General features: G+C 39.5%; 1 protein-coding gene and 1 long non-coding RNA gene across 3 annotated transcripts; both read right to left on the bottom strand.

Annotated features, from left to right (window-relative positions):
* Window positions 1-3,273: 3,273 nt before the first annotated feature.
* On the bottom strand, window positions 3,274-7,174 carry LOC143325200 (uncharacterized). The gene is made up of 6 exons (XR_013077510.1): window positions 7,035-7,174; window positions 5,662-5,679; window positions 5,326-5,355; window positions 4,938-4,982; window positions 4,626-4,682; window positions 3,274-3,890 (listed from the first exon to the last, which is right to left on the bottom strand). It is a non-coding gene; the product is annotated as an uncharacterized LOC143325200 (long non-coding RNA).
* Window positions 7,175-8,452: 1,278 nt separating this feature from the next.
* dhdds (dehydrodolichyl diphosphate synthase) lies at window positions 8,453-14,242 on the bottom strand. Of its 2 annotated transcripts, XM_076738253.1 has the most exons (9): window positions 14,209-14,242; window positions 13,762-13,842; window positions 12,663-12,779; window positions 12,414-12,556; window positions 11,068-11,184; window positions 10,856-10,957; window positions 10,610-10,724; window positions 9,749-9,856; window positions 8,453-9,215 (listed from the first exon to the last, which is right to left on the bottom strand). In XM_076738253.1, exons 2-9 carry the CDS (start codon window positions 13,822-13,824, stop codon window positions 8,973-8,975), a joined length of 1,008 nt encoding a protein of 335 aa, XP_076594368.1. In that variant the 5' UTR covers window positions 13,825-13,842; window positions 14,209-14,242; the 3' UTR covers window positions 8,453-8,972. The 2 variants fall into 2 exon arrangements, with proteins under 2 accessions (XP_076594368.1, XP_076594369.1); XM_076738254.1 differs by lacking the exon at window positions 13,762-13,842 and having other exon boundaries at window positions 14,209-14,225.
* Between the last annotated feature and the right edge of the window lie 1,032 nt (window positions 14,243-15,274).

The following is a 15,274-nucleotide window of genomic DNA, read 5'->3' as shown; positions in this document are numbered from 1 at the left end:
AACATGGCTGACATAGGTTGGTTGGTCTTTGCCAAACACGAAGCGAACCGGCGCTTCTGAGGCGTTTGCATTGCTTGGCTGCTCATTCTGAAATGCTGCTGGACTACGAAATGCATGACTCTGGCAAAGTGATGCAGACTGGTTAGAACTGCAGAGTCCACGAGGTGTTGGCATCACAGTCAGCTGTCCTCGCAAATACAGTCGTTGCCAAAAACTCTTAACACCAGGATGCATTTTGTAGATGTTCTGGAGCTTTCAAACGACCTTCCTCGAATCACTCCCAGTTGGCTGCCATTGGTGTGCGTGTGTGTGTGTGAACATGTGAATGAGCATCAAAGGTAAAGCACTTTGGGGAAGACATTCAAACAGCCTCCATCCTAAAATCAAAGCCGCAGCACTATTTTAACACTTTTTTTCTTGAATAAAGTTCCATCCTGCAGACCGTCTCGATAAGCCCTGCTTTATGTTTAGTACAGAAATTAAAGGTTCATTGGGGCTATGTGTGAGAAACCAGCATCACTTTCACTGAAGCAGATTGAATAATTGAATCAGGGAGGAAAAATAGCAAAAACCATAAAAAGGTGACTGCAGAAACACCCTCCATCCTTTCGACTGGGCCCACTGGACTTGTCCGCATTCTTAACCTGGGAGGAAAAGGGTGGTGCCCTCCACACTGCAGCTCCACATACTAACAGCAAACACACAGTGTAAATCAGTCAACTGTTATGTCGCTCCACGTGTGGTAAGTCCAGGGAGGAAACATGAAGCTCATCAGTGAGTGTACTTCATGGAGAGATTACATCAATCTAACGCATTAATGGCCCCTCAGGCATTTGTCCCTGCATTTTTCAACATATTCATAGAGCCCCCGTCCTGCTGTACTGTCCCATACGCTCGTCCTGGTGTCATCTTCCCCCCTGCCGACTTCAGCACACATGCAGTGACAGTAAATTGATTTAAAGTCTGTGTTAACTCCCCGGTGGGCCCGGTGTGCCCCATACCGTCTCTAATCGAGGAATGCACATAAACACACCGACCCCACCCAGCAGGAGTCTCCCTGGCAGATATTTTATCGATATTCACACATCATCTGCTTGCGATGACAAGTGGCGCTGATCCGACATGCGATCCTGGTGCTCTGCCGCACATGCTGTGTGACTGGCCTGTAGTGACTATGAAACTATAGAACTAATATCAAACAGGAAATGGAAACATAACGTGCAGCTCTGTGCGTTTTGGAGACAGAACCACGAGGTCCTCTCAGGAGCTGCTCTTCTTCCTCAGCTGATGGAGTTTGCCCAGCTATTAATGAAATGATGTTCAGATTTACATTTTTTTTTTCCAATGAGCACTTAAAGGACCTCTCATCCGTGTTGGTTTAGAAATGTAGGCTGAAAATCTGCATCTACATTCCCACGACAACCGGACAAACTCCGTCTGACGAGGAAGATCTTGAGATTTGATTGAAAGCTCCAGAAGAGCTACTAAATGCCTCCTGTGGTGAGAAATGGTTTTGTCAACAGCAAATGTTTCCAAAGTTGGAAAGTTGCAGCTTGAAACCAAACTGAGAATAGAATAGAGAAGAATGGAAAACATCTGTGTGTGCTTACAATATTGATGTACAACTTGATTAACAAAACCAATGACAGATATGACAGTTTAAACAGGAAGGGGGGAATTAAACAACAGACCAGTGTATTAAAAATGTACAAACTGTGTGTCAGATAATCCGAAATAACCCTTGTAAAAGATCTGAAGATTTCCTGAAAGACCCATTTAAAAGATTCATATTGAATCAAATAGACTGCAGAGGGACGTTATCACACAAAATAAGCATTAACAGCATTTCTTGCATTATATTTTAATCTGTAACCACAGTGCCAGTATATTAATTGTGCTTTACTTAATTGAAAAAAATAAAAATAAAATAAAAATAAATAAATAAAAAAAGGTACATTTCATGCACTCTCTTATTAAAGTTGTGAAAACAAAACGTGTCATTTTTGACCTATTTTCACGGGCTGTGTCGTGTCAAAGTGCAGGGAGACCCCTGCTGGAATATACATAAACTATCTGATGCGTCTGCAGCGATGCGACACTGCCCTCTACTGGCGCCGCTGAGCAAAGACACCGACGGTTCACAACAGCGGCGAAGTCAATAAAAAAACACAGTGATTTATTAGCAATCCGGCTGTTACAGCAGCACTGGGACGGAAATAAATGCAGATAAATAGAAACTCAAAAATAATTACAAGTATAATACAATAAAAAGAAGCATAGAATAAAATGGGAACTATACAACTACAATAAAACTTACAACCACTATATATACAGGACACACGAGCAGTGTCAGACTTGATCTTAAACAGCCATACATCAAATGCTAAGTCTCATAGAGGTGTGATTAGTAGCAGCAAAGCATAGTACACGTAAGAAGAATATGACAGCATACACCTGAATATTACACGATTATACTATCACATACAGAAATAAAGCTCAGAGTAAGATCATTATAGATGTATCATATGACATACAGTAGAAACTATATGTATTGTGTTCAGTTATTGCTCAAGTCCAACAGAGACCATGAAGAGGACAGGTGGTGTGAGTGTCTCTGTTGTTGTGTGTGAATTGGACTAACTCAAGATTATTGATTATTGCTGAGATATTTACACCTGCTAAAAAAATTCCCTCCACTATTTCAGAGATAAACACTGGACTTGTGCACCACTCGTCATCTGTTAGCACAGACTGAACAGCTCCTAAAATATGATGTGTTTATTTATTACCTTGGATTACATTAACTGCTCTTGTAGCATCAGTAAATTAAAAACTGTAAGACAATCAAAAAGATGATTTTTTGAACATTAGTTTGGTCCCACTGCTTCAGTTTTACCGAAGTGATCTTTCAGAGGCAGGACCTTTTCACTTTAACTCAGCTGAAGGATTTATATTGTTTCCAAGGAAACTTTGGTACATACAAGTATATTTTTACATATGTGTGGGAGAAATCCACTTTGGACAAAAATAATGGAAAAAAACGACGTTTTCACATCAGCAGGTTGAAAATAAAAGCTGAAGCACACAGCAGGTCAGAATTATGTTAAAATGGATGTCCTGCCCGCCAAGATGGAGGACCTCACAGTGGGTTTGGGGACGAGTTGTCAGCCGCTGCACAACATGACGGGACACTGGACGGTCGCAGTTTATCTATATGAAACAAGGCTACTTTGCATTCTTTGAGATTTAGTGTCACAACAAAGTGCAAGGGAAGACATTTTGAAAATTTTTATTCAAGAACATTTAGATCAACCATTGAAGTCAGAAAAGCTTCCTTTTCCCCAAACAGAAACATAACTTAACTTTTCATGATGACCGGGTTCACATCATATCATGTCTTTTGAGGATGTATAAAACTTTTGACCTAATGAGTTTCCTTCTGTGGCCTTCATGTCGACATACAGTGTTTCAAAGCATTTGGTAAGCGACTTTTTTTATTAGTTCAACATTAAAATACAAGGAGATCAAAGGCAAAATTCCTATTCTCCCTCAAATTTTAATGATATGCTTTAGCTGCCTTATCATGTTTAAAATTAGATTCAGAATCCAACTTGTTGAAAATATCTATTACTCAGCAGTTTAAAAAACAAACAGAATTAGACTAAACTGCCACATCCACGAGATATGGATGGAATTCATTTTTAAATGGATATGAATGTGACAACAAACTTCTGTTACATCAAGTGCAAGCCAAAAACAAACCTATAAATGACATTTGTAATATAAAACTTGGTAAAAAATACTTATTTAAAACTGTACAATCACCAAGTACACAGAGTGAGCACATGAACCGTTATTCATTTGGCTTCGGTGGTTTCGGCCTTTGGCTCCTGGGGACAGAAAGTAAGACAGCGGCACGTTAGTTACGTTGTTTACTTCGACAGTATGACAGAACACTCCCCTCTGCAGTGATCATCATCATCTGATTTCATCAGTTTCATCATATTTAGTATATTACAGGGCGCCTGCAAGTTTCATCCTGTCAGAAAGCCTTCGCACATCCTTTCAATACCAAATAAAATGGAAAAGCTTAGTTATTATGAGTCATAAAAATCATTTTTGCCTTTACTGACAAACAATACATGCACCAACCAATCACAACTTCATTTCCCAGAGTTTTCCTTTGATTGGCAGTGTGTATTTTTAGCTTATAATTCTAGGTTTTGCTCACAGGACCATGACTTTTTCTAATCACTCTTATAAACAGGTGAGAGATTTTAACTTGTGTGTTCTCAAATTAAAACTGAAAACACTTGAATTAGGATGAATGTGAAGTTACAGTGACAAAAGAAATTAAAGACAAAGTTTCACGGCAAGCTAGCAGCTGCGTTTTGGTATTGTGGAGCCTACAAATACTGAATTAATTCCTTCATATTCATGTGTCCGTTTAACACATTACTAACATTTGTTCTCGTCCTCTTCACGCTCTTGAGACAGGAGGATTAAAAACATAAATTAAAAGGTATCTTCTGCTAATTTGCACACATGATTTATTCATTAGTAAACTGGCACAAACTGATGTGTAAGATTTATAATAGAAGTGCTTTCTTATAACAGAAACAAACCTCAGCCTTGGCGCTCCCATTTTCAGCTTGTTTGGCCTTCTTTGCTTTGGGTGCCTTCTACAAATGACAAGACACTGGGTTACTAACAGATTAGAGCTCTCCAGCCATCACGTAATAATCACATGCTCCAGAATAATGAGCAAAATCAAGTGTACCAAAATATCTAAACTGGTTCTCAAACGTGTTTTCCCATTTGCCCTGGAACTAAAGCAAACTTAATTTCCCTTCAAGAAACTCAAGGCCATGAATCAGCTTCACATGTGATCTACAACAGAGATGTCCTGTTTGTGTTGTGTTGTGTCAGTTTCATACTTTCGCAGCAACCTTTTTCTTCTCCACTGGTACGTCTTTAATTTTCTGCAAAACAAGAAACAGTAGTTCACACAACAGTGACAAATAATGGCAGGTAATGCTAAGCATGTTGGCTTTGTGACCATCTTTCAAAATAATCCCCATTTTATATTGTAATATTATATTGTAATAACAAAAGATAACAGAATATTATGACACTTTAATAAATTGACAGTATGTAGCATGCATCTATACAAACAGACAGCTGATGGGTTAATGAACGTTTCCATTTCAAGGCTTGGGCTAATCATCGGAGGAAGCTGTTGTTAGGAAACAACTAAGTTTTGCATGAGGAATAAGACTAATCACAAAGATCGTCGTATTTTCCTATGGATTGACTGAAGCTCACCTTCAACAGCCGCTGGGAAATTCTTCTTTCCTATTAAGACAGGAGGAAGAATGTCTTAGTAATAATTGCAGAGGTAACTAATTTACTAAATTTAACACATGACCCTATCTAAGTATGATATTCACAGCCCTAAAATGGGCATCAGACTGTTTGTTTTGTCAAAATTATTAAAAAAGAAAACTGAATTGTAAGTAAATTTCATTAAAAGCAGCACTTTAGCTCAAATCTCAATGTGCTGAAAAAGCAAAAAACAACCTTAATCACTTTCTGAGAATGTGCGGGTCTTGCAATAACAGAGCATTAATATCACGGGTATCATCGGTTATTTTTACAAACCTCAGTGGAGATGTTTTTCTGAAAGAGAGAAAAACAAAAACACATTACAATTTGAACCACACACAGCATTTGGTCTCATAACAGCAACACTGTAATCTTAAAATGGAAATATGATCTCGTACTGGCAGAAAATGACCACAGGATCAAAAGCCAAATTAAAACCTGATTTTTTTGACCGCCTTCCCGCGCTTATTTGAATTCAAATGTGGGCAGTTCCGTCACCATGACAGCGCCTTGGCGCCTTGACAGCTTCCTTTGTTTTGTATCAGTGCGCGCCGACACACAGCTGTTGTGAAACTGATAAGATTACTCCTTCACTAATCTGGAGCTAGCATCGCATAATAAATGCAGCCGAACGCTGCAGAGATTGCGGCTAATTAAAGTTACATTCAAGGTGAAACTTAATCGAGGAACAGTTTGTTTTTTTTTTTTTGTTTTTTTTTAACATTTTCGCCCCCTAAATATGTATATAAATTTTTTTAATAGTAACGTTACAAACTGCGACAAATGCGCAATCGCAACACGCAAAATTACCGTTAGTTCTAATGAAATTAAATATTCATCAGGATACAGGACACCATATTAACAGTTAAACAATTCACATCGCATTTCCCCCCCCCCCTTATTTACTGATTACACACTGGTGTCACTTACAGTAATGACAACAGAGTTTGGTATTTTAAACCCATTGTTGATGACATTCAAATTGGCGGCCGAAATATTAAACCTGATTTGAATCAACCTGCGTGAACGAGCCTGACTTTTCTTATTCAAAACAGACGGTGGAAAAAAAAAAAAAAAGAAAAAAGAAAAAAACAGCCACCTCCCCTCCCCCAACTCCTTCCTCAATTTCACAGATTGTGCTTGAACTTATTTCGGTTGTTTGCTCCATAAACACTCTAAATTTAGATGATAAGTTGTGCATTCACGTTAACCTGATAGCGACGCATTTGCACCGTGTATCGAAAGTTTGCTGCGTTTAACCTGTCAAGACCCCCACCCCCCAAACCCACTGTCAACGAGGGAAAAGCCCAACAGCCAGACATTTTGCAAAACGCAATGTCAACGGTTGCACGAGTCAAAACTTTGGCGCAGGACGCGAAAATATAACTACGTACATTTTCCGTCGTGTTTAACTGATTAGGAGAGTATTTTCACGTCACTACCTACAGTACAAACTTGTTTTCGACGAATGGGAGGATGCCCGAGCAGGTCTCTCCTGCCGGACCACCATCGCTGTAACGTTACTGTTAGTTCGACACGATGACGTTCCTCTGATGCAGAAATATCAAACGCAGCCTAATGTTAACCCCAAGTTAAAAACACGAACCTAATCCACAGACTTAAAAATTAAAATAAAATAAATATCTTACCCTTGATTTACCCATGTTGTTGACAGGAAATGACCAGAAAGCTCACAAAAATAAAACCGCAAAACGGGCTTTTTTTCCCGGAGAGATAACAGACGACAACCGGTCACTCGCTGAGTAAAATGGCGAATGTATAATGCAAAAGAATGTTTTTGTAGTTTATACACTGAAATATAAGAACGAAACCGGTTTGAACCAGTTTTGTATTTCGATGCCTCTCATTGGATGAGAATAGGCCACGTGATTCCAGGCGCCACCCATTTGTTAAAGAGGCAGGAAGCAGCCTGGAACAATGCTGCCTGGTGCCGCGGGGAGGCGCTGTAACGAAGAGTTGATCTAGTTCACCGCCTCGCTTTCGGACTTTCAACCTCATTGACCAAAGTTTTGTGCTGACAAATCTCGCCATGACTAAATATCCTGTCAAAACACATGTAGTAGTCATAATAACTAACAGCAAAGTGCATTTACTCAAGTGATTTATACTGACGTGTGCTTTCTGATGGAGATACTGTACTTTTTATTCCACTGAATGTTTCACAGATATAGTCATAAACAAATGGACAGGTGATCATTTTATATTATTATGCAATGTGGTGGATTAAACTATCAAAAAGTATAAAGCAAATAGTATAAAGTAGTTAAAATTACCTCCATTTTGACAACATTAAACTACTACTTACTTGTTACTACATTAATGATAATATCACAATATTTTTAAACTAAGATTCATTTTGATTTTTTGATTTGCAGGAGTAAGTGCACTTCCCCATTCCCACCACTCAACCCTGCCAAATATTACAATAATTAATTAAAATGCCCTCTCATTTGAAAAAGTTTGACTTTTGAAACTACGTTTTGCTGCTAACACTTCTGGGGTTTTACTTGTAATGGAGTATTTATATAGTGTAGTATTGCTACTAAAAGATCTCATGTTTTCCTCCATTGTGACACAGGTGTTACATGTAGTCTGCCTCTTTGAAAGTTGGAAATAAAACATTAGTATTGCCAATGGAAGGACATTCAAAGACCTCATTCTAGTTTAGAACTAAATATTAGTGCTGCTTTGAGTTAACCCAACTTTATATGTGTACTACATCTTACAACATTACAGCTATTAACTAAGTATTTGCTCTGATCAATGATATACAAACATATTGACTTCCTACAGGCAGTAAATGTTTTCATTTAAACTGCATGTTTACTATGTCAGTAAGGTGAAAGGTGTAACACTTCTCAAACAGTTTGGAAAACTTTCCACTTTCTGGTTTGGTTTCCTCTGACATATTATACCTGACAGAAGTGATATTTTCCTGCCTCACAAGTTAAGACATTAGACAGCAATATATTGAAAGCCAGATGGAGGCAAGGACTGGGCCAACTGCTCAAAGACACCCATAACATTAACATGTGACACCTGAGTACAAAGAAGTGAATCACACATCATTTAATCATAACTGACATACAGCAATCACTTTATTCTGCTTAAGAAAGCTGGTCAAAATCTAGTTATGTCATTAATATCACACTCAACATATGACACTGTTTTTGGGACTCGACAAGAATGCAAAACTGGACTGATATAGATTAATCTGGATGGCTTCTTCAGAAACATTTTCAAAACACAGGATCCCCGGCTTGCACCCACAGAACAGGATCTCCCAATGGCATGCATCTGACAGACAGTTTACACAATTATTTAACTACATCTTGACCAGACATTTCCACATATTAGACTTTTTGTTAAATCTACAATCATAAATATCATTTATTCTACAGCCCCATAGGGGTAAAATTGCCCTCTCTGCTTGCACAAACTAGTAAAACAATGAAACCATTCGCAGATACTGTTCACTCTTCCCTTTACCACTGAAGCCCTTTTGGGAAGAGGACAGGAGAGGTTTAATCCCCACTTCAACATGGGGTTTGCTCTTCAGAGCCTTCTTAGGCCAAGACGGCTTCGTCACGTAAATTGTTAAAGTAAGAGTCTCTCTTGTGCTTCAGTGCTTCTAGGAAGTCCTGAATTCGTTCTTCCCTGCAGTTGGTGTAGTGCAGCAGCGCCTCGTGTCTTCTCTGGGCGTCAGCAGGCTTTCCATTCCCATGATGCTGCAGGTGCTCTGCTACACAGGCACGATCCGCCTCTAGCTGCTGTAAGGCCTGATGCTCTCGATGGAGGTCTCTGGCTTTCTAAGATACGACATCGAAATTCCAATCAGTCAAGTCAAGTGGGAATGGTTTAATTTACCATTTTAAGAAATGCTCTATGTGCTTATGTGTTTTGGTGACAACAATGCAGATGTACAGTGTATTAAAATCAAACACGGTATGTGACAGATGGTAGGCAACACAGACTGCTTTACTGTAACACTGGCCCAAGATATTTCCCCTGTAAACTGGCTCATTCGGGGTTTGAATCCCAGGATATTTGGCAGAAAAAAACTACGCTTTTCATCAATTAAGACTGATTATATTGGTCAGTTTTGAAATCAAGATATGGCAACCCACTGAAGTTCAGACAGACTCTGCAACAATGTGAAACTTTAAATGTGAGAGGGGAACCTTAAAAAATAAAGTATTGTGTTCATGTGTTGGCATACAGCAAAGACAATGCATGGACTGAAAAGACACCACAGAGGGTATTAGCTTGATAACAGTCAATGACCTTTTCCACTGCAGAGTCCCATACTGGTGACAGCACTGTGTCTCAATGTAAGCCTTACCTGAATGGATTTGTAATTTAACTGATACTGGAGTATGGCTTCACACAGGTTCCAGAATGAGTACTCTGGCCACAGGACTGACTGAAACACTATACAGGAGTGGGACGTCTGCAGAATGGAAGATGAAAAGCAATCAATAAAAGTCTGAGAGCAGAAGAAGTAAAGTGTTTGATGTTAGGTTAATACGGTCTATCGCAGATTTCACCCAGAATTTGGTGGAAATTATTTTGCTGGAAGTCTACTGATCTAAAGAGAAATGCAAAACACAAAAAAATCTCCTGTATTTGGTTCTAATCTTAATACAGTAAGACAGCTGAGTCAGTCATACTGTAGCTATCAAGCCATTATAAAATAATCCCTCATTAAAAAACACATTTTTATTGGTGAACTCCATGTATCAAGTCTCATCACTAATGGCTTCCACATGACAGACTGTGACTCTACCCAAACTTCAGTGAATACTGAAGATCACCGCAAAGACTTTGCGGAAAACAAAAAGCAGACTTGTATCATGTCTGCTTTGCTTTACAAGCCACACATAACTCTTTTTGTTGGCATCAAAGGCAAATGTTGGGCAAAGTCTCCATGAACTGACAGCCTTGTTTAAAATCGTGTTTGGAGGTGAAATGCTTTGAGCAACATAACCTGAAATACAAGCCAAACAGCCAGGGTCACAGATACTGTGCCTGTTTCAGAAAAACAGGCTTTGCTTCTAACTTGCAACGATCACTAAACCCTCAATTAATCTTAGGAATTCATATCTGAAGCTTACATTAGCGGTTTCAAAGTTTAAGTGAGATTTCTCAATGGGCTCATTAAAGACAACTCTTATCTTTTCCGTGCAGTCATTCTCATCCTCACCTGCCAAAGAAGGAAGTCGCTGAGGCGCACCTCTCCAGAGGTGCGGATGAGCAGGTCAGGATTGGGAGAATTATTGCTGTACAAACACTCACTTAGCAATGCCTCTGAAACGTCGCTGAGCACGACAGAACAACACAAACACAGCTTGTTAAAGCAACAGCTCCCCGGCTTAGCTTTCCACATTCTCCGCTGCATCATGAATGTTTGTACGGTATCAACATCTCCGTCTTATATTTGTTTGTTTACCTTGCTTTGATCAGGCCCTGCTCCACTCCCCAAGCCATTTCTCTGACCGCATTGGTGATTTCGTATCGTGACGTGTAGGCAAAACACACATTCAGGAAACATCTGCAAAAGAAGCATTTGTATAGCAGTAGTCATTTATCACGTATGCTTAAGAATCTGTTATATGGCTAGTTAGTCGCTAATGATGAGGGGCCATAAAAGCAAACACATACTTATTGTGTGCCTTTGTTGTGACCACAGCTTTGGCAATAATTTGCTGGAGGTCGAGCGGCAGCATGTTCAAGTCGCCCAGCACGCGGATACACACACCATGTTTCTCCAGGTTCTCCCTAAAGAAGAGGACAAACAAGAGGGGTGTGTGGAGGAGTAGAAAAATCAGAAGCATAAAGAGGAACAAGAGGCTGCTGCGGCGTGTCCGTCAGCATTTCCCACCCGGGGATACACAAAAGTGCCGACACATTGGAGTTTCCACCGAGCAGTCGCTGAGGACAGGCTCCCCGAAGCAGTCTGCTGTCCAGCGTCTTGTGGAAAGGTGATTTACACGCAGTGACTAACCACATTTTCTACAGAGTTACTGCTGTAGGGAAAAATGTGATTTTGGTAGCTGAAGAACAGAGATGAGGTGGGTCGAACAAGTGGGAAGCAGCAAAGCCGGGTGTGACAAGTTAAACCTGTCACCCAAGCAAATATGCTCCATTGTGGAGAAACATGAAGAGAGGTCTGGAAATCCAAGATTACATTTGTCTTGGGCCGACATCCAGTGGCCATTTGTGGAAAGGCAGATTAACGTGCCTCCGTATGATCTTAAACATTCACCGTGATAGTTGTATAATAAGTGTTTTTGGACGTCTATATTTGTACTGAGGAACACGCTAAAGTTTGGGCACTCCTGCTCAAAATTCTATAACTATGAACAGTTGAACGAGTAGAAGATGAACATTGTCTTTAACATTTCAGCTCTCACATAACTTTTACCAGGATGCCTGATCTTAATTAACTTGATAGTGCTACAGCTTGTTCACAATCATACAGCCGTAAACTAGATATTCTGGAGCGTTGCAGGGAAAAAAAAAAAATCAGCATCAGCCAAAATAGCGATGGAAATAACTGATATTCTTCTACTTGTAAGTCAGTCTTTGTTCCTCTTGACCTTTCTGGCATCAGTCCACAGTGCATCTTACTCAATGGTCAATGCAACAGTCGATACTGTTGCAGCAAAAAAAATATTTCCACTTTGTGAATACTCTGAAATGATTTGATTTGAAACCTTTGAACAGGCCATTTGAAAAAGCTCTTGTTACAATCGGCTACTTATTACCCATCTGCAGTCCTTTTCAGTCCACATTTGCAAAGCCTGAAACTGAAACAAGAAGGTTTCAGTCTTGCAAAGAAAAACCTGACTGTGTGCACACAGCACAGCTCGAGCAACGCATTTGGTTCCTCTCAACTTTACTTTAAGGAAGCTGTGAATCATATGGTGTATAAAATGTGACCTGTCCCACAAACAGCAAAGTGGAACGCTATTTTAAATCTCCAGAATCCTTCACTCGAAACTCACCGTTCCTCCAACAGCTTCTCAAATTTCTGCTTGGCGAGCTCCATCAGCCCATCCACCTCGTCTTTAGTGCGCTTGAAGTTCTCGATGCTGAAGGCGTACACTGTCACCTCTTGGATGTTCAGATGCTTGCACCAGCGTAACGTCTTTTGTGGAAGGGACAAGTGTTACACATATGTGAGCGAAAAATATTTTATGACCAGATGACACGTGCAAGTGAGAAGGCAGCCTTTAATCCCAGCACAAGCTCACCTCTGCCAGCTTGTTGAAGCCCTGCATATGCCCTTCCTGCCGCTCCATGTTTTTCTTAAGTGCAAAGCGACGGTTACCATCCATGATGAAGGCCACATGTTTAGGCATGGGTCCAGCCTGGGCGACACAGAAGAGGTTTGGGTTACACTGAGAGAGACATTGAGTCATGTTTCTAATACAGTTTAGATCTGAAATGATTAGTTGATCGAGAGAAAAGTAATATGGCAACGATTACTTTGAAGAAGACATGCCAAATAACTTCTGGTTCAAGCTTCACGATAAGATGCTGATTATCTTTGTTAAGCGTTATTTGTTATTCCTGACATTAGAAACAGTGTTTTGAAAAAAAAAAAAAACAATCTTCACTCAAGGTCCACTTGCAAGCTTTTCCAGGGCTTCAACTGCATCTCACAGTCTTCACAGTCTTAGGTGACAGACAGTAGCCCAAGTTTGTGCCTCCTGTATCACCGTTACGTTCAAGTCACAGAGCTCAGCAGCCGTAATTTTAGAAAAATAAATAGCTCGCGATCTTCAAAAAGTTAAACTCTTCACAATGCTCTGGAGGCATTTTCAGCATCCTCAAAGATTCCTCTGATCATCTGCATGGCAAAAAATATTCCATCTGCACCATAACTGAAGAAAAAAAAAGCCAGCAGGACGTGTTTGTATGACACAACAAAAATATAAACACATTACTTTGCATGAAAATATAGAATAACGCACTGAAAGATGCATATAGACAAATGCAACTAAAATGTTTACTTCTTTTTCAGGTCGTACAGATATTTAATTTGCAGCTACTATCTTTGTGCAGTTTTACAACCTGAGAAATATTTTTTTTTATGATACATTGAACTGAACATTTTATCATTTTGATGGTTCAAAGCTTCTTTAAGGATTCTGGGAAAAGCCTCCAGCACTGCGCTGAGTGGTGTTTAATGACCCTCCGCTTCCCTCAGACATCGCTGTGTATTTTTCTTTTCCGGAAAACTGATTCCAAGCTCTTGTGACTCACATGTCACGGCAACACAAGAGAGGCACCAACTGTGGCTCGACACACAGGCAGCTGCTATACAAGAATATACAGATTTGGTCTTACCTTCAGGATATTGGCTGCAATCTTTTCAAGCAGGTTTAATTCACCTTCCCTTATCCACGACATGTTCGGACTTTAAACCGTCTAAAAATAAGCGATTCAATGATTGCAAATGGGTTTATGACTGTCAACTTCACCCACCCGACACTAGACAGAGCAAAATGACCAAATTGTTGTTTGTACGGCTTGAGAATTATCTGAATGTCTTAATAACGTGCCACTTGAGGGTATATCTCATCTTCTCTGCAGCAAGTGATTGATTTCTCCGGTAACTGGTTCACGAGACATGCATGGAACTCAACAGCTACGAGGCTAAAAAAAGCACAAATCTACTCACACATGACCAGAAAACACCTACTCTTACTGGAAACCGCTTCACTCATTCAAACTATTGACCCACGCGTCAAAATCACTGTAATCTTATCACATCTCTCAGACCTTCCAACTCACAGCTCTTACGATGACGACCTCTTCCGCATTGAGTAAAGTGACGTAGCAGCGCGGTGACGACTTCCTGTCAGGGGTTGGCTGATTTTGAAAGCATGCGGATGGACGCTGCGTCGATGGATTTGAGTCAGTTATTTGACCAAAAATGACACTGACGGCCTAAAGAAAAGGTCATCGTACTGTCAAAGTGCTGAATTTGAAACGCTACTTGAGTAAAAGTAGGCTACAGAGGTATTATCAGCAAGATGTACTTCAAGTATCGCAGTAAAAGTGCTCAAAATGAGAAAAACACGTCCTGTGAATGTTATTTCAGTAGGTATTATATTATTGAATTATTATTACTGATCCATTAAGACGCTAATTGGAGGCAATTTTAACTTTAATTTAGCTGGGTAGTGTCATCTATAAAAAGAAATCAGATTTTATAAGTGATTATATGTTTTTTGTGTAATTCTTATTAATCAGTAAACTGACTGGTGATCATATCTGTCCAAGTAAAAACTCTACTACTCTCACAAATGTACTTACATGCAGTGGTTCAGTAAATGTACTTAGCTACCTTGCACGATGGCCGTACTATTTGTTATATCTATACCCTACTTGGTCTTCAGACGACTTTTTAAAAGGTTTTAATGGGTGGATAGCTCTGAAACATGAATAAAGTGTACAGATGGATTTAAAGTTTAAGTATTGACAAACAGTGGTGACCCAAAGTCTTCATAATTAAATAAATATATTAGACAATATGAAATAGATAATGATATACTCGATTAATCAATTTTTCAAGCCAAAGCACAAAACATTCCCCTGTGTCAGTTTCTCAGGTAAACTGAAGTCAGACAAAACAAAAAGTTGTTTTTAATTTGGGCCTCAGGAAATTGTAATATGTTTTTTCACAGTTCTTTGACATTTGATAGACCAGACAGCGAGTCAGTTAATCCAGAAAACAATTAATTGCTCAAGAAATATGATATGGATATATAACATAGCCATAAAATTGTGAAACAATGTAATCCATTTAAAAACTCAGCTCATTATTATGAAAAGCTATTACAATAAAATAGTTTTT

The sequence above is a fragment of the Chaetodon auriga genome, chromosome 8 (genome assembly GCF_051107435.1).
Source record: "Chaetodon auriga isolate fChaAug3 chromosome 8, fChaAug3.hap1, whole genome shotgun sequence".
In the NCBI taxonomy this organism is placed as follows: domain Eukaryota; kingdom Metazoa; phylum Chordata; class Actinopteri; order Chaetodontiformes; family Chaetodontidae; genus Chaetodon; species Chaetodon auriga.
This window is presented reverse-complemented; position numbering and strand designations above follow the sequence as displayed.